The sequence below is a fragment of the Zingiber officinale genome, chromosome 3B, assembly GCF_018446385.1.
Source record: "Zingiber officinale cultivar Zhangliang chromosome 3B, Zo_v1.1, whole genome shotgun sequence".
In the NCBI taxonomy this organism is placed as follows: domain Eukaryota; kingdom Viridiplantae; phylum Streptophyta; class Magnoliopsida; order Zingiberales; family Zingiberaceae; genus Zingiber; species Zingiber officinale.
In genome coordinates this window covers 14930170-14953817 of record NC_055991.1, presented here as the reverse complement: position 1 = coordinate 14953817, position 23648 = coordinate 14930170, and the positions used below count along the sequence as shown (strand labels likewise).

The following is a 23648-nucleotide window of genomic DNA, read 5'->3' as shown; positions in this document are numbered from 1 at the left end:
ATTGTTGAAGTTTTCTTTTTCTGTTTAATTGGTTGCATAAGACAAACTTTTATTATAAAACAACAAAGAATATTGTTATATATGTGCTCATCCATCGTTTTTCTATCTTATGCATGCTAAAGAAGTACTATCAATGGGAGATTCACAAGCAAAATATAATATATGGACTACGGAGGAGAGAAATGAATTATTAAGACTTATAGTTGATGCTGCAATGCGAGGATGGCGTGATAGGAATGGTGTGTTGAACAAAAGAACAGTGGAAATAAAAATACTTCCCACTCTTAATGCAAAACTTGGGTGTGAAAAGACTTTTGCATGGTAACAAAGTCGTTTGAAGTGGTTCAAACAACGATATAACAACTGCTGTAAGCTTATACGTCATAGTTCTGGGTTTGGATGAGATTCTATGACAAAGAAATTCACAGCTAGTGATGAATTATGGGAGGATTATTTTTAAGGTTAGAATAATAAATTTTATATTTACAAACTGTATATTTACAATTAGAATTTGAATTAAACTTATGATTTTTGTTCTTTGGCAGTCTCACCCTAAACATGAACATTATCAGACTGATACTTTTGAGGATTATGAAGACTTAAGACTTGTAGTTTGGAATGGAACTACTACAGGAAAATATGCAATTGAACTTGGAGATGACACTGATGCGAGAACCTTTGAGACAGAAGAAAATGGGGGTACTAACTTATTAGATGATTACGTGTTTGATCACAACAGTGGTGAATTCATACAAAGCAATAGGCAAGAATCTTCATATCAGCCTCTATTTTCTGAGAACCTTGCTTCACCATTACCATCTCAACCTATGAGCTCCGAGGTTCCACAAGCAACTAGAAAATGAGATAGGACCGAATTTGAAGCAAAATTATGCACTTCAAAGAATATAGACCCAGATGTTTTAAATAGGCTCTCTTACACTAGTGAGAAAGCATCTTCTAAGATTGAATTAGTTGGCGTTGCAGATGATAATTGTTGGGATGCTATAAAAGAAGTCCCAAACTTGGATAATCGTACTTGTTACAAGGCGCTTGACTATCTCAATACTAGAGCAAAGAAGGTGGCTTTCTTGAAAATAACAATTGAAGAGCGTTTGGAGTGGATAGATTTTAAAATGAGTGAATGAGTAGTTTTGAGGGGCATAAATTAGTAATTAATGTTAGAATTTTTATTTATAGTATTTTGAATTGTTTTCTAATTATTGAACTAGTAGTGAATTATTAGCTCTTGAATTCTTTCTGCTTCTACAAGTTTTGGATTGTTTATTGAACACATCTTTATTTTGGTTATGCATGGAATGTTTTTTCATGAATTCGTAGATGCTCTTTCATTTTAATTGCTTGTTTAATGTCAAGCATTTAAATGGCAAATATCAATATGCATGAAGTAGATGAACAAATGGAAGAAGAAGAATTGCAAGAAGAGTTGCATAAAACCATTGAGTATTTGTTAATGGAAATTTCCAAGACCCTCTATGTGCTATATCAGTATATAGCAAACATACAGGACGAATATGTTCATCGTCCCTTAAATAGACAACCAATAAGTACAAGTGGATATAATTGTATTCATAGAATATTAAAAGAGAATCCAATAAACTTTCGAGAAATTTATAGAATGTAACCAGACATATTTTTTAAATTATGCAAGGTCCTTAGAGAAAGAACCTCCTTACAAGATACAAGACACATCTGCGTCAAAGAAATGCTTGCCATGTTTTTACTTGTTGTTGGTCATAATACTCGGTATTGCTTGATTCGTAAAATAGTTGGTCGATTACATTACAATACTAGCCAAAACTTCAACTAGGTGTTGAAAGCATTGAAGAGCATTGCAGTAGATATGATGGTCAAACCTGGATCTGCAGTGCTAGAAAAAATAGGAGAGAGTACAAGATTTTACCCTTACTTTAAAGTAAGTATGAATTTCTTTTATTATTATTATTATTATTATTATTATTATTATTATTAGTGATGATGGTGGTGGTTATGTTATTGTTGTTGTAGGATTGTATTGGAGATATTGATGGCACTCACATTCCAGCGATGGTGTCTGGGTAAGATATTAACAGTTATTGTAACCGTCACGGAAAAATTTCTCAAAATATTTTAGGAGCTTGTAACTTTGATTTAGAATTTATATATGTACCCAGTGGGCGGGAGGGGTCTGCCCATGATTCACTTGTGTTGACAGATGCTTTATCAAGAAATAATGGGCTTAAAGTGCCCGGAGGTATTTTTGTTCTATATGTTTCTTAACTATTTATATTTTTGAAATTTTAAAGAATATATATGTTACTCATTGGTTATTTGATACTACATATATATGGTTTGACAAGTAAATATTTTTTAGTGGATGACGGGTATCCAAATCGACGTCAATTCTTGGCTCCTTTTCGAGGTGTACGTTATCATCTTCAAGAATTCACTGGTCAGGGTCGTCACCTGAAAATGAAAAAGAGTTCTTCAATCTTCGTCATGCTTCTTTGAGGAACGTTATTAAGAGGATATTTGGTATATTTAAATCACGATTCAAAATATTCAAAACAACTTCGCCATTTCCATATACAACACAAGCAGAGCTTGTATTGGCTTGTGTCGGATTGCACAATTTTCTTCGCAGGGAGTGTCATTTTGATGAATTTTCAATCGAACTAGATAATGAAGTCCCATCATCTTCATCAGAACAAGTTTATGAAGATAACAACTTTGATCAATTATTTACTCAAGAACAACAACGAGCGAATGCTAACTCATGGAGAGAGAGTATAGCCAATCAAATGTGGAGTGATATTGATCATGTTGTCAATAACAATTAGGTTTTTTCCATACAAGATTAATGAAAAAATATTAAATTTTCTCAATATTTTAATAATTGTTTATCTACTTTTGGTATGTATTATTAAACAATATTGATTAATGAATTATATACATTGACTTTAAGAATTGAAATTTGATTTTAATAAATTGAATAGTGATTCATTCATCATTTTTATTAAATTAAAGTTAAGCAAAGAAGAATTCACTTATACAAATAAATAATAAAAAATTGAAGATGTTATCGTTCAGTTACTAGTTCAAAGAAATCAATAAAAAAGTGACATAATTATACAAATTACAAAATCCATGGAAATCCACAGAACTCTATGAAAAATATTACAAATGTCTATAAAAATCTTGCAAAAAGTCAACAAGAGTCTATGAAATTTTGTTTATAAAGTCTGTGGAATTCTATTAAAGTCAATAGAAATCTATCAAACTCTACAAAAATCTATTATTTTAAAAGTCATTAGAAATCTAGAATGAATACAACCCCCTAAGATTGGAAATCCATGTAAAAATAAGTAAGTCTTTACATATTTATTTTTGTGTTAGTTTATAGGATTTTTATTTTGTTAAAAATGATACTTTTTATTTGTTTATTTTCTCATATAGGTAGCAGAAGAAGATTGGAATGAGAATGATTTCCTGAGTATTAGATTATCTTGTATTTTTTTCTTTCCCTGGTTTTGAGACATTTTGGTATGAGATTGTTGAATATTATGTTTGTTATAACTTGTTGTATTTATTTTTGTTGTTGTATTGTTTACTCTTCTAACTTCGTTAGTTGTATTGTAACTTGGTTAGTTGTTAGTCGTATATTGTATTGAAACTTGGTTGATAAAACATATTGTTTGTTAGTTGTGTTTGGAGATATGGAACATGTTTGAATATATTTGTAATGATGAATATTTTTCGTTTATGTTATTGTGTGTGTATTTATTTTTATTGTATTTGTGTGATAATTTAGTTTTGTTGCACTTTATGTATATATCGTAAATACCTAAAAAGAAAACTTATTGGCAATTTTTTTACTTTTGCGACGAATTTTGTGATGAAAACTGATTTGTTGCAAATCTATCGTAATACACTATTTTTATCAAAATTTTGCAATAAAAATTAATATTTGTCGCAATCTGTAACAAATTCAGATTCGTTGCGGATCTGCAACAAAAAACTAAATTCGTTGCAGATCCTCAATGAATTTAGAATTCGTTGCAAACCTGCAACGAATCTAGAATCCGTTGCACTGCAATGAAAATTTGAATTCGTTGTAAATTTGCAACGAATCTGGATTCGTTGCAAATCTGCAACGAAATCTAGATTTTTTTTAGATTTGCAACAAAATTTTGAAATCGTTGCAATTTGCAACAAATATAAAAATTCGTTGAAAATTGCAACGAATTCAGAATTCATTGCAAATTACAATAAATTTTGATGTTCGTTGCAAATTGTGACGATTTTTTATATTCATTGTGAAAAATAGATTTTCAGTTGAAGAAAGTTTTGTGATGAAAACTTTTTTTCGTAGCAAAATTAGCGATAAATTTTGCAACGAATAGGATATTCGTTGCAAAATTTGCAACGAAATTTGTAACCAAAAACTAAATTCGTTGTAGATCTTCAACGAATTCTGAATTTGTTGCAAATCTGCAACGAATTTGAATTCGTTGCAGATCTGCAACGGAAATTTGAATTCGTTGTAGATATGAAACAAATCTAGAATTCGTTGCAAATCCGCAGCGAATCTAGATTCATTGTAAATATGCAACGAAATCTGGATTTTTTTAGATTTGCAACGAAATTTGAATTCGTTGCAATTTGCAACAAATATAAAAATTTGTTGCAAATTGTGACAAATTTTGATATTCGTTGTAAATTGAGAAGTTTTTTGATATTCGTTGCAAAAAATAGATTCTCGGTTGAAGAACGTTTTGCGACGAAAACTTTTTTTCGTCACAAAATCAACGACAAATTTTGCAACGAATATGACAAATTTTGCAATGAATATGACAAATTTTGCAACGAATAGGATATTCATTGCAAATTTGCAATGAATTTTTAATTTTTAGTCAAAAAATTTAATGACGATTGATTTGCAAAGAAAATTTTTTCATCTCAAATTTATTGCAAATGCATTTTGCAACATTTTTTTTAAAAATTCGTTGCTAAATTCATCACAAATTGGGCAATTGCATTGAGAAGTGAAATGTGTTCTAGTTGTAGAATTTGAGTGTCTATATCAAAATTGCTCCCCTTATGGTTTATACAAATTTGAAAAATTTATTTATTTTACATTTTGATTCTCAAAAAATAATGCTCAGAGTTATACATATGAAAAGGAAAACTGCAAGTCAATGTGCCACGCTCATGTGAAGTGCTACAAGGGAGGCATAGGCCCCTCCCTTGATGCTCAATAAGGTCTCATGCTTCCCTTTCTCTACTATCACTCCATTCTTAACCACAGCAATCACATCCGCACCCTTTATGGTAGATAATCTATGTGCTATGACAATAGTGGTTCGATTGACCATGACTTGGTCTAATGCATCTTGCACCACCCTTTCAGATTCAGCATCCAGTGCACTTGTTGCTTCATCTAGTAACAGAATTTTTGGATCCTTCACGATAGCACGTCCAATCGCAACACGTTGCTTTTGCCCGCCTGATAAATGGACTCCTCGTTCTCCAACTAATGTATCATAGCCCTGCAATTAGATGGTGAAAGATGCAAAGCATGTTATTAGTGTATCAGGTGAAGGTAAGTTTTGGACTGAAATGGTAAATTGTCGTCTATGCATGTCATGATAATTTTCATAAAGACCAGAAGAATTCTAAAAGCCACAAGTTTGGAGGAACATTTTCTAGCAAATGACTAGCTAGGAGATGAAGAAAGAGTTATTAGAATCAAAACAAAGAAGTTTCCGTAGTTGTTGAATTAGGAAGTTGCTAAATTTCAGATATAGCATCTAACCTTGTGCAAACTGCTAATGAACTTGTGGGCATTGGATAACTCAGCTGCAGCTATGATCTCAGCTTCAGTCACATTTCCTTCCTTTCCATAAGCAATATTAACTCGGATAGTATCGTTAAATAGAACTGGTTCTTGGCTCACCAAGCCCATCTGCTGTCTCAACCACCTCAGTTGTAACTTTTTAATTTCGATGCCATCTAGCAGTATTTCACCTGAATCTGGATCATAAAATCTTTGCAACAGTGATACAACAGTTGATTTCCCACTACCGCTCTCTCCTACAAGTGCGACTGTCTGAGGACAAATAACAGTCTTCATATCAGATATGTGCGCTAGAATATTTTGATACTTGGTAGAAGATTGAAATATTACAGAAGAAAGCATGACTGACAAAAGAACTAAAAGCAAATAGTTTGCCAAAACAGTTTCTAAACTTTTTTTTCATTAATGTATTGATAAAATTCAAGACATACATAATAAGTAATTCAGTTAGAAACAACTGTTAATATAGTGATTAAGAACCTGGTTTTTGTGGCATGGTTTAGAGATTTACTCTCAACAGTCACAGAAAAACATTTGTATGCTCATGGGCAAGCAACGCCCAGTAGTGTTTTACCTTTCCAGAAGGGATTGTCAGGCATAGATCCTGGAAAATCTGGATATCTGGACGAGTAGGGTAACGGAAGCTGACATGTTGTAGCTCAATGTTTCCTTTCAAATTTTCCAATGTCATTCCAGAATCATTGCTTGGATCTATTTTAGATTTCCGATCGAGAATAGCAAAAACTGAAGCAGAAGCAGATTTGGCTTTTGAAGAATCTGGAGCTAAGGAACTTGATTGAGAAATCCCAATTGCTGCCATTGCAAGAGCAAAAAATACCTTCAAAGGAAATTTGGAGATTCGAACACACTTTCAACAGAGTTTGCACAGGTACGTAAAAATAATAATAAAAAATCTATAAAGGCAAACAACCATTATGTTAAAAGTGTTGATCGCTAAATCTAGCATACATTTTAAAATTGTAACAAATTCACAAAAAACTACTTTTGATATATTGACATCTATGTTGCAAAAGGTGATATCGCTCACCCCAAGCGGCCCAATATCGTCGGCACCATGGATAGATACAAGCAGGTAAATCAGCTATCGAGCATACCTCCATGTGGGAGGGCATGTTCCACGGCTTCGCCGAAAATTGTAAAAATTAATATATATGTCAGGCGGCTATTAAACTCTATTAAATGCAAGATTGGCAAGACAGCATAAATAACAAGTCAACTCCAAATAGTTATGGTTGATTATCAAAGGAAGAATTTAAATTTTCATTAGATGAATTTGCACGAGCATAGGACATGGGCATAAGCAAGAGCAAGTTGCATAATTTTAGTAGAGATTCTAAAAGACATATGAGAGATGTGTCTATATCTATTACTATATACAATATTTTTGTTTACTCAAAGAGAAGAAATTGAAAGGAAATGAAATATAATTTAGTAAAAAAAAACATTTGTATTATTTTGCTCACATAGACAAAATCAAAAGGAGAGAAATACACTCACTTATAAGTGTTTATGAGATGTGTAAATTTCATTTCTGTCCAATTCTACCCAATTTGGGTGGTAATAAAATAGAAGAAAGAAATGGAATTAAATTCCTTTCTCTTCTTTATTTCCTTCCAGTAAATAAGAGAAATCAATCATTTCATTTCATTTCTTTTCTCTCTTAATCCTGTCCAAGTAAACACAAAAACTTGATGCATAAACATGTGAAAATTATTTTGAAGAGGGATTTCATGTCTGGTCCAGGAGAATGAAGTAAAATCTTTGTTTGTTTCTCCATTGTTTGTGAGATAAAAGTCTAGGAAGGGTGAGAGTTTCTCATACACATGATGCAATTTTTGTTTAACTTTTTCTACAATTTTTCTCTCATATCATATAATTTGGTTATTATTCATAGATTAGGCATAAGTCAAACCATGTGTGTTTGTTATTCCCTTTTGCTAGTGAATTGTGCTTGATACAAATGGATTCGTAGTTAGTTGAGTTTCCCCTTATAGGGGCAGAAGTATCAATCTACTAGGCGTAAACATCTCATGTAATGCCACGGCAGTCTCAACCCTAGATCTAATTGGCATAAATTAATAAGAGTAGCATGCTTTAATTTTGTATTGGGTGGTGGCAAAGAAAATGTTAAAGGCGAATAGGAGTCTCCTTTATCATGCCCTTGGTAGCCCATTTTACCTATGGAAATGCTAAGGCTATGGCTCGATACTTTGCCCTTGCACTTGATCTAGCTGTAATGGTTTGTTTTTAATCTCCCAAGAAACAAGATTCCTTCTTAAGAAGATACAATATCATAAAGCCTCAATATGTAGTAATATTCATTTTAATGTTTCCTCTTTCCTCTTTCCTCGTCTATTTGGGTTAACTATTAATTTCCATCTCACCATCCTATTTCTTTTTTTTTGCCTTTCAGATGAGATTATTTTTTTACTAGCATATCCATCATCACTTTCAATGCCAGTTTTAACTGTCTCTCCTAACAGCCCTCTCTCGGAGTAAAATGATTGGGAGCTTAGTCTCCTCGCTACACTCTAGTTTATAAGTAGATGCATGAATCCCTAACGTGACTTGCATACAATAAATTTAAAGAAATTATGAGTTTACTCACAGATAATAAATTGGTGACTTACATAGATGTTCAATCTCTCGTTGACTTGTTTGCTCACAGATAAGTATTTAAAAAAAAAAGTTTATAAAAGACAAAAAAAAATGATAAAATGAAGTAATAATGACCCAAGCAATGGCCATTCAGATATGTCATTCTTTGATGAGAGTGACAAATCTGCTAGAGTGACATTGGCAAGATGAGAGATATGGATGTACAACCATAAAGAAGGCAGCTTTTTGCTAGATATATGATCAGAAAGTTTTAAATCTAAAATCAAGGTTTTTGAGCCAAAGCATGCACCATAGAAGCAATGCCTCCATGAACTAGGAAAGCCACATTGAGATGGTGCAACGCTAAGTAGTTTATCACTGAAAGAAGCATAGATATTCCTTATAGATCTAGCCAAGGTTTAAAATTTTGACCATTGCCGAGGTTTCACTTCCAGATTAGAACGATATGGTTTTAGTATCGTATTTTTGACATTTTTATTTATATATAGTAATTATTAGATAAATATATTTATTAAGTATAATTTAAAAATAAGTTCTATATTGATTTTATATAAATTCTCCATTATTAAACAACTTAATATTATTTGAAAAAATAATTAAATATAGTTTTATATATTGATCAATCAATAATTCGAATTAAAATTAATACATCATAATATGTTACCTTGCTAATACTAAAAGGAGTGACGTGAATCAGATAGAAACAGTGGTTCTTGTACCCAGATTAAATAATCATAATTATTATAAATTATTACAAAGATACTATTTTATATATAGTAATTATATAAATTAACAATTTATTCATTTAATTAATTATTAATTTAAAAAATATAAATTTAAAATTAAAAATTATTAAAATATTAATTAAATATTAAAACAGAAAAAAAATAAAAAAATTACAAAAAATTAGAATATAAATTTAATTTATTAGAATTTTTATATAAAATTTAGAATTTTTAAATAAAATTTAAAACAGTAAAAACAATTTCAGAATATCATTTAATAAAATTTATTATTTTTAAAAAATTTTAAAAATATTTTTTATATTTTATTGAGATAATTTAATTAGGGTTTATGAAATCCTCTTGAAAATATTACACTTAAGTGGGAATTGTTTGAATTATTTAAATTATAGTATTAATTTTACACAGGACACGTGTGCGACGCCTCCGACACCCCGCATGCCTTCGGCGGTGCCAAAGGCATTTGGCAACACCTCTGGCAGCACCGGAAGCGTCCGGCGACGCTTCTCTCTACGCTTCCGACTCCATCAAAAGCGTCGCGTCGCGACGCCTCCGACGCCCGCAATGCTTCAGGCGTTCGGCAACGCCTATGGCGGCAACAGAAGTGTACGCATTCGGGGCGCCCTGCGCTTGTGACACACGCTCGAAAACATGCACACGTAGGGTGCCGGTTTCGCTTCCCCAGCGGAAGGATAAAAATCATCCGTGTCGCCCGGCATGGAAAGACATTTCAATCGCTGGATCTAGCACAATAGGGCATATTACGAAGAAGACTATTATGTGATTTTTTCTTCTTCTTAGATTGCAACATATGAAGTTGTTGACAGTTTACAGAGTGTCTATGATCCACTACCTTTGCAACTACCTATACAAAGCTTCCAACTTAGACAACTACTAGAATCATTTGCAAGAGATTTGAAGGGTACAGAAGCAATGAAGGGAAATAATTATTTGTAGAGTGAATTGGCACCATTGAATCATTGAAAGAGTGTAAAATTAGCAATCAAAGAAGTTGAAAATTATTAGAGCTAGAAGATGCGGAATCATAGACGAAGAAACTAAAATCTAAAAACTACAACATCCTGAAAAAAATTGATTGAAGATTGTTATTGGTATTGCGGACACGCCAAAAAAACTTCCATTTTGCCACTTGAGGAGGAAGAACAAGGTGTTGAGCCCTCATATACACATGTAAGTTGACTCTAAGAAATTGGAGACTCACAAGCTTGGGAAAATAAGAGAGGTGAATCTTGCTCAATAGATGAGCTCAACGAAGAAGAGGAGACAAAATTGAAAATAGACGGTTTTAAACAATAACATGTGTCAACATTGTGAAGCCAACCCACTAAACAAAGTTATGAAGAAGAGAGAATAGTAGTTGTTCACAAGGAGAGTGTTTATGTTAGGATCCATGATTGTAGTAACGCCAGAATGCTAAGAGTGGTGAATAGCACCTTGACCTGCAAATAATTTTTTTTTTACTTGGCACTAGATATCTAAGCCTTTGCCACAACTAATCCTGGGGTGGTCAGCCTAGGCCACGGAAGATAAATTGGAGAGATGCACATGGAGGCTCATCTTAACAGCCAGCATTCTCGAGTCTGCTACTCATTAGGGAGAAAATCCTCCGTAATACGCTGCAGCTGAGTTTCGAACTCCTGATGCCTAATTTATCACTGGAGGGCCTAACCATGGCACCCTACTCTTGGGACGCAAAATTTTTTTTCTTGCATATATTAGTGAAAGGCCAAAAACTCATATTTATTTTTCTCAATTATGTTCATAGAGATTAGCAAGTTAAAGTATGTAGAACTGAAACATTAAAACAATATAAACACAAAAATCACTTTGCTAACTTAGATTTATAACGTGGTGAATACCTAGAATCTACACTATAACAACAATTTGTTCGATGAATGAAGCTTAAATTTCCTACCATAAAAAGAAATTCATTTGAGAGAGGTCAAGAGACGTCATACAAAATATATTATAAAGAAGATATTATAGCCACGAGCACCATAAAACCTTAGAATGAACAAAGAAATAAATACTTGTGTTTGAGGTCCTCTTACCCCTCTATTTATAGTAATAAGGGTGTAACAACTCATTCAAATAGCTTACGGTTGGAATTAATCAACTCAATCATCAAGAAGTCAGTTGAAACATGATAAGAAAACTTTATTAGCCAATGACTAGTATTTAGTTGACAAAGTATGCATTTAGTCAACTCAATATACATCCCATCAACTAAGTTAGATAAGATCATAAGTTTATCCGTCAACAACTTTTAACTCTAGTCGCCTCTACGAGTATCTAGTCAACTCAAACCATGTACATTGTACAATCACTTATTCTAGTCAATTCAACTAATAAATACAACAAGCTTATATTTCTAATGGTCTCATGAGTCGACTTTACTGGTATTCTATTCCATTCAAACAGAGAGCAAGCCTTTCCTCAAGCATAAGATTCTAGTCAACCAATAAGTCAACTAAGCATTCTAGTTAATTAAAACAAATTTAGCATGCTCGATCTCCAATTTTACTCAACTAACACCTCATAAGCTCTTGCAAACCTTCAAGGTCAAGGTCACACTTAACTACAACTAGAAACTCATGTTCCCTATCGAAGGTTCTCGACCAAACCTATCGACTCCAGAATCATGAATCCAAAGGTTACAAATCACACAATCTCTCTCAACTCACTGTCTTACAGTTGTTATAGCCTTATGTCATCTAAGAAATTACCTTTTGTAAAATTCTCGTCCCTCAAATGCACCAAGTTCATGGGTTACTCCATTTGTCATCCTTCACTATCACTTATGATGTCCACCTCTTGCGACTCCTGTCAAAGTTATTGATCCTTCTCTCTTCTCTATTTGTACCTCAAGTGGTTTGATCATGATTTTGATGTTTGAGCAAAACAGATTTAAGTTAGGTCGTGTCTTGTTACCTAACAGTGTGTCTTAGTGTGCAGGGATTTAGAAGAACACACAAGAATACCCAAAGACTCAAGGTTCGTGCATTACAGAGAAGAGTGGTATTGAACATCGAAGGGACCGAAAGGATGAGAAGCATCGGAGAGAAAGGTACCAAGTGCATAAGAGGCAAGCATGCGAGAAGGATGACACGGGCAATGAGTCGACGGACATAGTGCATCCAAGGGACAAGAGACTTGGTGAAAGAGCGCAACACACCGGTGGAACGAGAAGGCAGCTTGAGGAGAGAATCGGAAAGTTCAATGCATCCGAGGGAGGAGAAGTCGAGTGGAAGGCTGCTTAGATAAGCTTTGTGAGATGAGCTGAGTGAACTTATACTTGGGCGAAGGGTAGAACTCAACTTAGAAGGACCCAGTCGTAGTAGACTAAAGTCAGAGTCCCGGGAGACCGAAAGTGCATACGATTCACCGATGCATGGATAAATATTATCTTTGTTGAACAGATTTGTAGTCAATCGATATGGGAGATTCGGGCGATTGGAAATGGATCCAATTGATCAAAATGCATGTAGAGCATGATCAAGCTCAGATTTGAACAAAGCAGTTTGAGATCCACTTTGATCAAGTTGCAAGCGATCGGAATGGGATCTAGTCAACTGGAAGGATGCCAAGTCAGCAATATCAAATAGACAAGACCTATTCATAGATGAAGCCGACAAAATGAGTCATCATAATCCGAGCAACCAGAATCCCTTCCGGTCAATGGATGGGTGACTTGTCAGCAAGCTCAACCGTTCAAGGTGAAGGTTATAAAAGGGACCAGGAGGCTCGAACAAAATACACAACACAAAAATACAACTTATTGAATTGGTGTTTGCTCTCTAACTTTCTTTGTCTTACTTCTTATTAATTTCCTTGTGCAATTGCTCATTGTATTAAGAGGTTTCTCCACCTTCGGTCTTTCACCGAAGAGGAAAAAGATAGTGGACCCGGTATGCATAGGATTTAGACATAACAACCTAGGGGTTATGAACTAAGTAAATTGACGTATCACTTTGGTATGCTTGCATTTGTTTGTTCAATAATATTTATATTCTAATATGTATGTCCTTGCTCAGCAAGAGAAAAAACTTTATGTTATAGGTGTTATATTCACCCCTCCCCCTCTAGTGATTCAAAGTGCTCATCGCACTAACATCCTCATCCTGTGATCCCTTGAAAGTTTCATATCATCCTTCTCTAAACTTCAACAGATCTCTTGAGCGTCAAGCTGAAGCAACTTGATCATGCCAAATCAACATCACAACTCAACTCGCATTGCGAGCTTCATATGCATGTTATCAAATCCCTACAAACTTCATACACATCAGTAACAAACAAAATCTAACTTATAACCCTTTGCTAAATACATTGAAACATGTTGGGCAAACCTGACCACCCAAAGCATAATTGCACCAACATCTTGTTCTCCATATAACCACAAGACCTATGAATTTATAGTAGAGATGTAAATGGGTCATTCTTTGTCGAGCATGGCACAAGTCATTAGGCCCAATTTTTTATATGTCATGCCCCACTTGGCACAACTCCAAATAGGTCATGTTGGGCACAACCTAAGAAAGAGTTTTGCCCCACCCAACACAAGCATAGGCCTCAATGAACTATATTTGTGTTGGTCATTGGCTCCTATCGATAATTTAAATTAAAAAAAATATATAATATAAAACTTGGAAAAAAAAATTAAAAATTATTTTTTTAGAAAATTTGATTAATTAAAATATTAATATTAATATTGATATTTTTATTTTAAAATTTTATTAATAAAATATTTTAAAAATTAAAAAGGATTGTTTGGTCCATGAAGCTCCAGCTAATGCAGATCCCGGGGAAGGATCAAATCACATTGAGTTAAAATTTTTTTTTTATTAAAATTCATTTTCTATTAAATACTATTTAAAATATTTAATATTTACAATACTATTGTTAATTTATAAATAAAAAATCAAATCAAACATATCTCGTAGATTGTGACAAGCTTGGGTTAACCCAAGCCCATGAGTGCAACCTCAATGCTCGACTTAAACCTACTAGGTGTTATGGGTCGTGCATGGCATGACCTAGTCAAATCGGGTCGTGCCTAGTACTAGTCAAGCAACGTTATGGGTTGCTCAACCTAGTTTAAACCTCTAATGGATTGACACTCATAAGAAATTGATGAGAGAGATGCTTAATCTTGCACGGATAAAATTAAAGCAAAGAGAAAACTTGATCATGCGTAAAGGGTGAACCTAGAATATATGAGCAACCGCTACTTTGATACCATGTTCATTTAGGGAAAAGTATTAAGGTTATTTTTCTATGTTCTCTTCTTTATTTATATATATTACCTTATAATTACTCATACAATCTTATGTATTTGCACATTTACTAGTAAAATCCTAACTGTCTACAATAGTTCCCCAACAAACATCATTAAATATCTTACTTGGTTTTATTTTACTTTTTGTGAGATAATTTTTTTTTTGGTAACAAGCTAGACATAATTAATATATTCCTCTAGCTTTAGTTAAATGTGTTATGGGTTTAGGATTATGTTAAGTTATATAGTGTATGTAATAGTTCTCTTATTTCATAATGCCATGGTTTAAAATTTCAAGCTATGTCAAGTGGCATGACTAAAATTTCTCATTCCATTTTATAGGGCAGCCATGATCAAAATTTATAGTATTAGTCTTAGGGAGGGGAAGAGGAAACTATAAATAGACATGAAATTTATAGGAGAATACATACTATGCAACAAGTAATAAAGAATTGATGGAGGTCGAGACAAGTATGACAACAGGTGGTGCTTGATAAATCAAAGGAGCAGAGGGACATTCATGACAAGAAGTAAAGTAAGATCTGCAAATGAGGTTTCTCAAATCATGAACCTTGCCACAATTTTAATTTGGACTGTGATTCACAAATCGCATAACCAGGTTAGGATTGAGGTTGACAAGATGGGGAAATTTGGGTTTTTCCCTTAAGGATAAGGTTGGCTTTTACTCCATACAATTGATTAGTATATAATAGATACATATATTTAATTAAAACAATTAATCAATAAAGTTAATTAATTAGTACCTATATATATATATATATATATAAAATTAATTGTTATTAACTAATTCTATATATAATAGATGCATTTATATAATCAATTGATATACCCTATTTAATTAAAAGTATGATTATTTTACATATATTACTCAATTAAGAATATTTTTTATACTTAAGGGATGCTAGTAACAATATATAATCTATTACTAATGTAAATGACTTTTAATTATTAGATTTATATTTGGAAGTTAATAATTATTGAAACTATACCAACACGGCATGACATGGTATCAAAATCATACCTTTGAAGAGTGAAACGGACAAATAGAGCCAAACTTGGCTATATTTAAGCTTGTTTATTAAAAATCTTCTCAAGCTTGAGTCGAACTCAAGCTTTTAATTGAGTTCAATTAATAGTGTCACAACACTTATAAATTATGTTAAACATTTGTCTAATATATGAAAATTATATTATTTTTATTTTTAACATATTTTGAATAGTTTAAGATTATAAAAATTTATAAATTATTATATTTTAATGTATTTGAATAAAAAATTATAAAATAAATTTATAGTTAAATTTTACATGGGTTAACAAATAAGTTTATTCATAGAGTTTATGAACTTTGTTCATGAATGTTAACGAACCAAACTTACTAGTATTTAAGCTTATTTACTTTATATACTTTTTTTACTATTGGACGAACATAAACAAAACTTATTGAACCAAACACTAAGCGTGCTCACGAATGTCTCTGGTTCATTTACAACCCTATAAGTTGAACTATTTATGTCTTTATTCCACTATTTTCATGTTTATTATGTTTGTCACTATCTTGGTTTGAATGAAGTAGATCTAGTTGCACACAATGTATATATAATGTACTCATTTTGCAGACAAGAGAACTATTACTCTATTACTGATTCTACACTCTAGATTCCTAGGCTTGGAACCTACTAGCATAATTCAAGATGGAGGAAATCTTACTTTTTATCAATTATCCTACAGAAGTATTATTCTAAGCAAGATGCATTAGAATTGCCTCACCTAACACAATAAATCTTTTATTTTGGATGAAACTTTACAAATTCTTAAATTTGGCATTATAAATTATATTTTATTTAGTTTCAAACTATATGTCTTCAAATATTGTGATTATTCACTTTTTATACTTGTATAAGCATCCAGCTAGATTCATGTGTACCTCTTGAATCTTGATCATTGTAAGAATCCATGTTACGGTTCTAATCCTGAATCTCAATGGTGGCCAAATAAATTCAGACTTTGAGAAATCAAACTTCTAACAGAACCATGCATGAATTTGATGAAACAAAAAAAAAAAGCAATAAAGGCTTCTTAAGGTCACATACCCGAAATACTTTGTCAAAAGTAGTCTTTCCACTCTCCACCAGTCGTGCTCCAGCATAAAAACTAGCTCCATATACACAAAACAACAAAAAGAAGGAAACTCCAAATCCTGTACCACTAATTAACCCTTGCCTAATTCCTTTTCTCATAGGGCTTTCACATTTCTGCTTGTATATTCCCATCACTTTCTCTTCTGCAGAAAATGAAGCAACTGTTCTGATACCTCCCACAGCATCATTTGCAACTTGACTTGCTTCCTCGTACATCACCTACAATTATTCAATTGGATAATCATGATAAAAGATTAACATCCTGTAAAAAGAGTCTATCAGTCATTTCCTTACACAAGACTATCTTTGTGGAAGTAAATAAGAGATCCATTGGACATCGCCATACAAAAATCTATCTTTGATGGAAGTAGGTAGAATCTGAAGAATAACTATTGCAGGAGATCTGACATTTCGCATTTCAGTGCAAAAACAAGCTGTGCATATGCTATATGTAGTCAGTTTTTAAGAGTTTCTTTGCACTAACATAATTCTTAGGTAGTAGTAGTATACAATTTCAATAAATCTTGTGACATGCATAGAGAAAACACAAAAATGAGATGCATAATATGAATAATAGGATATTAAATGGTATCAGATAAAAGTCCATTCAAAGTCAAACTGTAAGTTTTGTGAAGATAGTAAGCAGAAATATGTAATTATGTAGCTATACCTTTGCATCTTTACTAAATCCCTTCATAAATTTCATCTGTATGTATCCATTGGCACCCAAGAGAGGTACCAAAGCCAAGACAATCAATGAAAGTTGCCAATTGGCAATAAAAGCAATCGCCAAGCCAGCAACCAATGTTGTGATGTTCTGAACGATCAATGCAAGTGCATCTCCTACAAGACTCCTGACTACAGCTGCATCTGCTGATAGCCTTGCCCCAATTGCACCACTGGAGTTCTCAGGATTATCAAACCATTCTATTTCCATGCTAACGACTTTCTCAAATGTCATTAGCCTAATCCTCCTAATCAATTTTGATCCTGCCACACCAAAGAAGTATGTTCTAGCTGGAAGGGCAAACAAAGAAACCCCACCAAATATCAGAAACATTAATGACCAAAAGTTGGAGCCCTTCTTGAGCTTGTGTGGAGGCTGGTAAAATGCATTGATTACATTTGATAAGAGTATTGAAAACAGGGGAAATATGACACCATTAACAATGGCAGCAAATGAACCAAGTATCAATATAGGAATCTCTGGTCTATTAAGATATGCTAAGCGGAGGACTGGTACTTCTTTTGAATGTTCAATAGTACTTTCAGGATCCGCATTGTCAGATGTATCTTGGGCATCAAACCCCATGGCCAAACCAAATGGAGCTTGAAATGAGTGGCTGCTATGTCTGCCTGATGATCCACGGCTAATGGAGCGGTTCAAGGACAGTTTCTTGCTCGAGTACTGACCTGAAGATATCCCCCCATCAGATTTTTCTGAATCAGATTTGTGTGCAGTAACCTGGGCCTGGTTCACTTCTTGAAGCCTTATGAGTTGGCTATAAGCTCCAGCAGGATTCTTTAATAGCTCAACATGCGAACCTAGACAAAAAGCAAAAGCATTTTTGTGAGCCAAACAACTGCATTCAAAGGAACTGAATTCTGAACTTTTGACAAATTATCTCACAAAGAAGATCACAAAAGTGTCATCATTTAGCTATATAACTTCAGTCAACATTATCCACATTTTTTTGACAGAATTGGTTGCTATATATTCATATTTTGTTACCTTTTTCAACAATTGATCCTCGATGTATAACAGCAATGGAATCAGCATTCCTAATAGTGCTCAATCGATGAGCAACAATAACAGTAGTACGATTTTCCATGACCCTGTCAAGTGCTTCCTGCACTATTCTTTCTGACTCTGCGTCCAATGCACTCGTAGCTTCATCCAAAAGTAAAATTCGAGGATCTTTCAAAATTGCTCTGGCAATTGCAACTCTTTGCTTTTGACCTCCAGATAGTTGTGTTCCGTGTTCGCCAACCATAGTGTCAAGGCCCTGAATATAATATTTGTCGCTTCCATTTTTAGAAGAAAAAAATAGGCTCTAATTTTACACAAATCAGGGTGAAGCGTACAAAAAATAATCTATTTGCTGAGTTCATAAATTGGAAACAATGTGCTTACCTGAGGCAATTTGTCTATGAATTTAGCAGCATTTGCAAGCTCTGTTGCTGCTCTGATTTCTTCAACAGTTGCATTATTTTTCCCATAAGCTATGTTATGTTTAATGCTAGTGGCAAAAAGAACTGGTTCCTGACTCACAAGCCCAATTTTTCCTCTAATCCAACTGAGTTGAAGTTCCTTGAGGTTTATTCCATCAATGAGAACTTCACCAACCTGTGGATCATAAAATCTCTCTATCAAACTAACAACTGTTGATTTTCCACTTCCACTCTCACCAACCAATGCAACAGTTGTTCCTTTCTGAATGCTTAGAGAGAAACCACGAAAGATTTGTTCATCTGGTCTGGCAGGATAACTAAAATAAACATCTTTAAATTCAATGTCCCCTTGAATATCATCAAGCCTCCTTCCTTTGGGATCATAAGCATCAATTTCTGGCTTTCGGTTGATTGTCTCAAACATCTTATAAGCAGCAGCTTGTCCTGCTGCAAAAGCTGTCATGCATGGTGCTATCTGGCCTAATGAGCTGAAGAATGGTATCATTAAGGACAATTTCAGATTGTACTATTTGGAAAAGACAGAACAGTTGAAAATGAGTAGCTGAGGTTTGTAAGAAGACAGAATGTTAAGAAAAAAAAACTAAAAATGGTTAAATTTCACACCCAAAACTTATAGCATATTCATAACATGTCATGTCACTCAGTAACAAAAATAACTGACGGACGAACCCATTCATCCTGCCTAAAGACTCAGGGAAGGTTAAAATTTACATGGTCAGGAATTTTGCTGCAATACAAGTCACTTGATCCTCAGATGTTGGAACTGGTAATATCGAGGTTCATGCTTCCCCTAACAATTCTCTTGATTGGCAATCTAGTATCTATATCCATTGATGAATTATTTCCAATTTTCATTTGATGTGGTAAAGTTCTTTATAGTGGGGAGGATGATGCAGAATAAAATAAATAGTTCCATATAAAATGAACCAATTCAGTATCTGGTATAGATTGTTTTTATTTCTCTGCTGTTTCAATTGAACTTAGTATATTTTGTAAGAGACAGATGTCTCCTATTGATCATAAATCCTATGGTTGACAAGGATAACATGATAAATAAAGCTTTTCTTATTTTCATTCTCCCTTGTTAAAAAACTTATTATCGAAAACATGACTTGCAGCGTCCCAATATTGTTTATAATGCCTTTTTATACACTACAAAGATATTCATAACCATTGGCTACTTCATCTAACAGGGTTCTTGCTAAAACTCTTCTGTTCGTTCATATACTATCAGAATCAATAACAATAAAACTAATGCAGTAAAATCTGCAAAACATTTAAGCTTATATTATACCTCCATTCTGGCTATCTAAATATTGGTAGATGTTAGATTATGTTTTAGGCCTTTTTCATATATCATATAGTAGGAAAGGTGTTGTAGTTTTATAGATCATGGTATCTATGCAGAAAGTAACATTCAACATTAGTTTATTAGTATAAAGAAGGTGGTAGACAAACTTTTGTCCCTTGTGTTACAATAGATCCTTCATTGGTGACCAATATCTTTCATTAACAATTACGAAACACAGGAAATTAAATAAATTTCCATTAAGAACTTACAAAGAACCTGTGAGGATTGCAAATATCACATTGATGACCTTTCCACCAGTGTAACCCTTATGAAGTATCAGTTTTGCTCCATACCATATTCCCAAGGAGTACCCACAAAACATGAAGAGCATGAGCATTCCAAGACCTAAACCAGCTACCAGACCTTCTTGAACACTGGCATTGTAGGCCCTTACTAAAGACTTATCATACTTCTTTACTGCTAGTTTTTCCCCAGTAAAGGAAGCAACCTGAATAGGAAGGTCAGATAATGTGAGAAAAGAAGTATTTGGAGAATATCATTTAAGTGCTCTCTGGAAAAGGGGAAAAAAAAAGAAAAAACAAAACCTACTGTCCTAATTGAACCAATGGTTTGTTCAACAACAGTTGCAGCTTCTCCATAAGCTGCTTGTCCGCGTGATGCCATTTTGGCCACAATATTGGCCATGATTCCACCAGTAATCACCAGAGGGGGAATAGTGCACAGCATGACCAAGGTCAGCAGCCACCCTTGTGCAAATGCAACAATGAATCCAGTAAAGAAAGTTGATGTTAGCTGAATAAATTTGCCAACCTGTAAAACACCACATCGAGATAGGATAATTGATGTTTCAGTAGATGAGGGCAAGCCTACTTGAAACAGAGAGATATGCACTTAAGTTTATACCTTCTCGCCCATGGCATCTTGAATAAAAACAGTATCCCCAGACATCCTCTCAATAACTTCACCTGTATTTGTTTCCTTGTCAAAGAATGCAATTTCTTGTCGTAATATGGTTTCAAGATACAAGTTTCTTATTCGGGCTGATTGCCTTTCCCCGGTAGCCATCCAGCAAGCCACCTCTGAGGAGAAATCAGTGTTTTCAGCCACCATTAACACAATTTAATTCAGAAATGAAACCTAAGTAAGAGTGAAGTAAGTATTCGTACGAAGAAAAGACGCAATGCCTGCTCCAATGGCTAGGTAGACAAATTCCAGTGCTACCTGTATTCAATTAGACCCATGGCTATCAAGCATTCTTTTTCCAACAAACTTCATTTTTTAACTGTTAAGTATTTTTATAACTTTGCTAACCATGAAATACTACCCCAACCTGCGACCTTTCTTGAGTTTCAAGGAGCAAATCGTGGAATAGAATGCTAATAAGGTGATCGTCATGCACATACCTTGGAGACTTGATGAAGCGTATCATGTCCGTTCGAAGCTCCGCCAAAGGACTGGATCAAATTTCCGAAGAGCACCGTCATAAGGGGTAGAGAAACTCCATTTCCTGCGGCACCAAGCGAACCCAACAGCATCAAGACGTAATCTGTGGAGTCTGCAAAGGAGAACAATTTGTAGAGAGGCACAGTGAACGTGTTCTGATCTTGTTTCTTGTCCTTCCGACTCTCTCGTTCGTTTTGTTGCTCCTCTGGAGAATTAGTGGTGGTTTCATCCGCCTCCAGATTGCTAGAGGATCCATGATTCTCTTTACCTTCGGCGGCCATCCAACACTCAGGCAATGGAGTCCCTAGAGCAATATTCTTCAGGGAGAGAGAAGTATCCATGATAAGGATTACCAATCGAACAGAGGGATTAAACAATTTCTTAAATTGCCAAAAACCAATGCAATAGAGAAGTATTGATAAAACCTAACGAAAAGCATCTGCCTTTCTTTGATCGAAGAAACATAGCTTGAAGAATGATTCAAGTAGAGCAAATGAAACAGAGCAAAACAAACCTCAACAACCAAGCGGCAGCTAGCTGATCAACGAGGATAAACGACGAAAACAATCCAATCAAAAACAATAAAGAAAAAACGAAGGAACTTCCGATTCATGGACTATCGACCTCCAAACACAAGGCATTCAAAACTATTTGGATGGGTGATGCCTCCTCTTCAAATGGATACCACTTTGGCAATCAAATTTCTTTGTATTTCTCTCTCTATGTTTGAATTTCGGCGAGAGAGAGCATTGCTTGGGGAACAAGGCTGTGAATTTTGGATTTAAAAACTCGATTTTCAAAGGAGTCAACCGTGTAATTACTTTTCTATTTTCTTCGTTTCAGATTTCAATAGCATGGTCTTGGCTGTCGACATCGTAGCCGATTAAAAAATAGATCCTGCCAGTTTGAGTTTCGTTCAACAAAAGTAAACAGATAAGCACTACGAGGCGTCGGCGGCGGCCCGTGGCGAACTGATCACGGTTTAACCGTGCCCGCCGACTCCGCAGTCATCCAACTTTGGGAGGAAGAAAATAAAAACTATTGAAACATTTTTATCATGAAAAACCTCTCTTTATTTCACAAAGAATGATTTTATTCCTTTCTTTTATTTACTTTGAAAAACATAAGAAATTATTTTCTTTTTCTTTTGTTTACCAAATGAACTGACGGATTTATAAATCCTTTCATAGATAATTTTTTTTTTTAATTATTTTTGCTTCCATCCAAATCCGGCGAAAACAAATCCCTTCTATCATTACATGTATACCTATTTCTCATCATCACTATTAACAATACAAGACATTGATAGACGACTACACTTGATGTCCTTTTTCTGCCGATAGCCTTGTGAGGGAGATGCATGTGGCTAGGGAGGAGATGGCCCAACGAGCATGAGTGATCTCGAATGTTGCTCGAGGGGTCGGCGGCCCACAAAGAGCAAGCAAAGCGACCTAGGAGGTCACTTCCTAGCTCGGCGGCCCCCAAGGGCGAGCGTCCTTGGAGGTTGCTTGTGGGGCTAGCAGCCCCTCGAGGGTGAGAGATCACAGTGGTTGCTCACGAAGTTGGCGGTCCTCTTGAGGGCAAGCGTGAGGGAGTGACGGCAAGTCCAGTGACATTGCGAAGGGACAGGGCTAGCAACCCTATGAGGGGGAGCACAAGCGAGGGCGAACATAAGTGAGGGCAAGAAGACAAGCAGGGTTGATGGCCTAAAGGATGAGCGCGAGCGAGGGCAGGTGAGCATGAGCGAGGGCGAGCGAGCGAAGCCGGTGGCCCTGTGAGGTCGAGGGCGAGTGTGAGCGTGCGAGGTCGGCGACCTTGCGAGGGCGAGCACGAGTGAGGGCAAGGGCGAGCACGAGGGAACCCGTGATTCTCTGTTTTTTTTTTAAAAAAAATTCCATTTCTTTCCCTTCTTCCACGGAGAGCTTTTATTTTCTCTCACCCTTGATTCTTTTCTTTTCTTTTCTTTTTTTCCTTTCTCCTACCTTTCCCTATAGAATTTTTTCCATCA

At 34.6% G+C, this 23648-nt stretch overlaps 1 protein-coding gene across 2 annotated transcripts; it reads right to left on the bottom strand.

Moving 5' to 3' along the window:
- Positions 1-5059: 5059 nt before the first annotated feature.
- Positions 5060-22484, bottom strand: LOC122055969 (ABC transporter B family member 4-like). Of its 2 annotated transcripts, XM_042617678.1 has the most exons (13): positions 22155-22464; positions 21601-21957; positions 21364-21418; positions 21101-21276; positions 20786-21007; positions 20446-20684; positions 18827-19352; positions 18425-18698; positions 17363-18237; positions 16645-16911; positions 6429-6692; positions 5813-6106; positions 5060-5546 (listed from the first exon to the last, which is right to left on the bottom strand). In XM_042617678.1, the coding sequence occupies exons 2-13, from the start codon at positions 21919-21921 to the stop codon at positions 5193-5195; spliced, it is 3867 nt and encodes a 1288-aa protein (XP_042473612.1). In that variant the 5' UTR covers positions 21922-21957; positions 22155-22464; the 3' UTR covers positions 5060-5192. The 2 variants fall into 2 exon arrangements, with proteins under 2 accessions (XP_042473612.1, XP_042473613.1); XM_042617679.1 differs by lacking the exons at positions 5060-5546; positions 5813-6106 and having other exon boundaries at positions 6490-6667; positions 22155-22484.
- Positions 22485-23648: the final 1164 nt, after the last annotated feature.

What these genes read in the sequence shown, in the direction of transcription:
- LOC122055969 (XM_042617678.1), bottom strand. Translation starts at nt 21,921, where the DNA reads ATGGCCGCCGAAGGTAAAGAGAATCATGGATCCTCTAGCAATCTGGAG. An exon ending in GCAATCCTCACAGGTTCTTT is followed by an intron (nt 19,353 to 20,445) that starts GTAAGTTCTTAA and finishes ACCATTCTTCAG; the next exon opens with CTCATTAGGCCAGATAGCAC. An exon ending in CTTTTGACAAAGTATTTCGG is followed by an intron (nt 6,693 to 16,644) that starts GTATGTGACCTT and finishes TTTCCTTTGAAG; the next exon opens with GTATTTTTTGCTCTTGCAAT.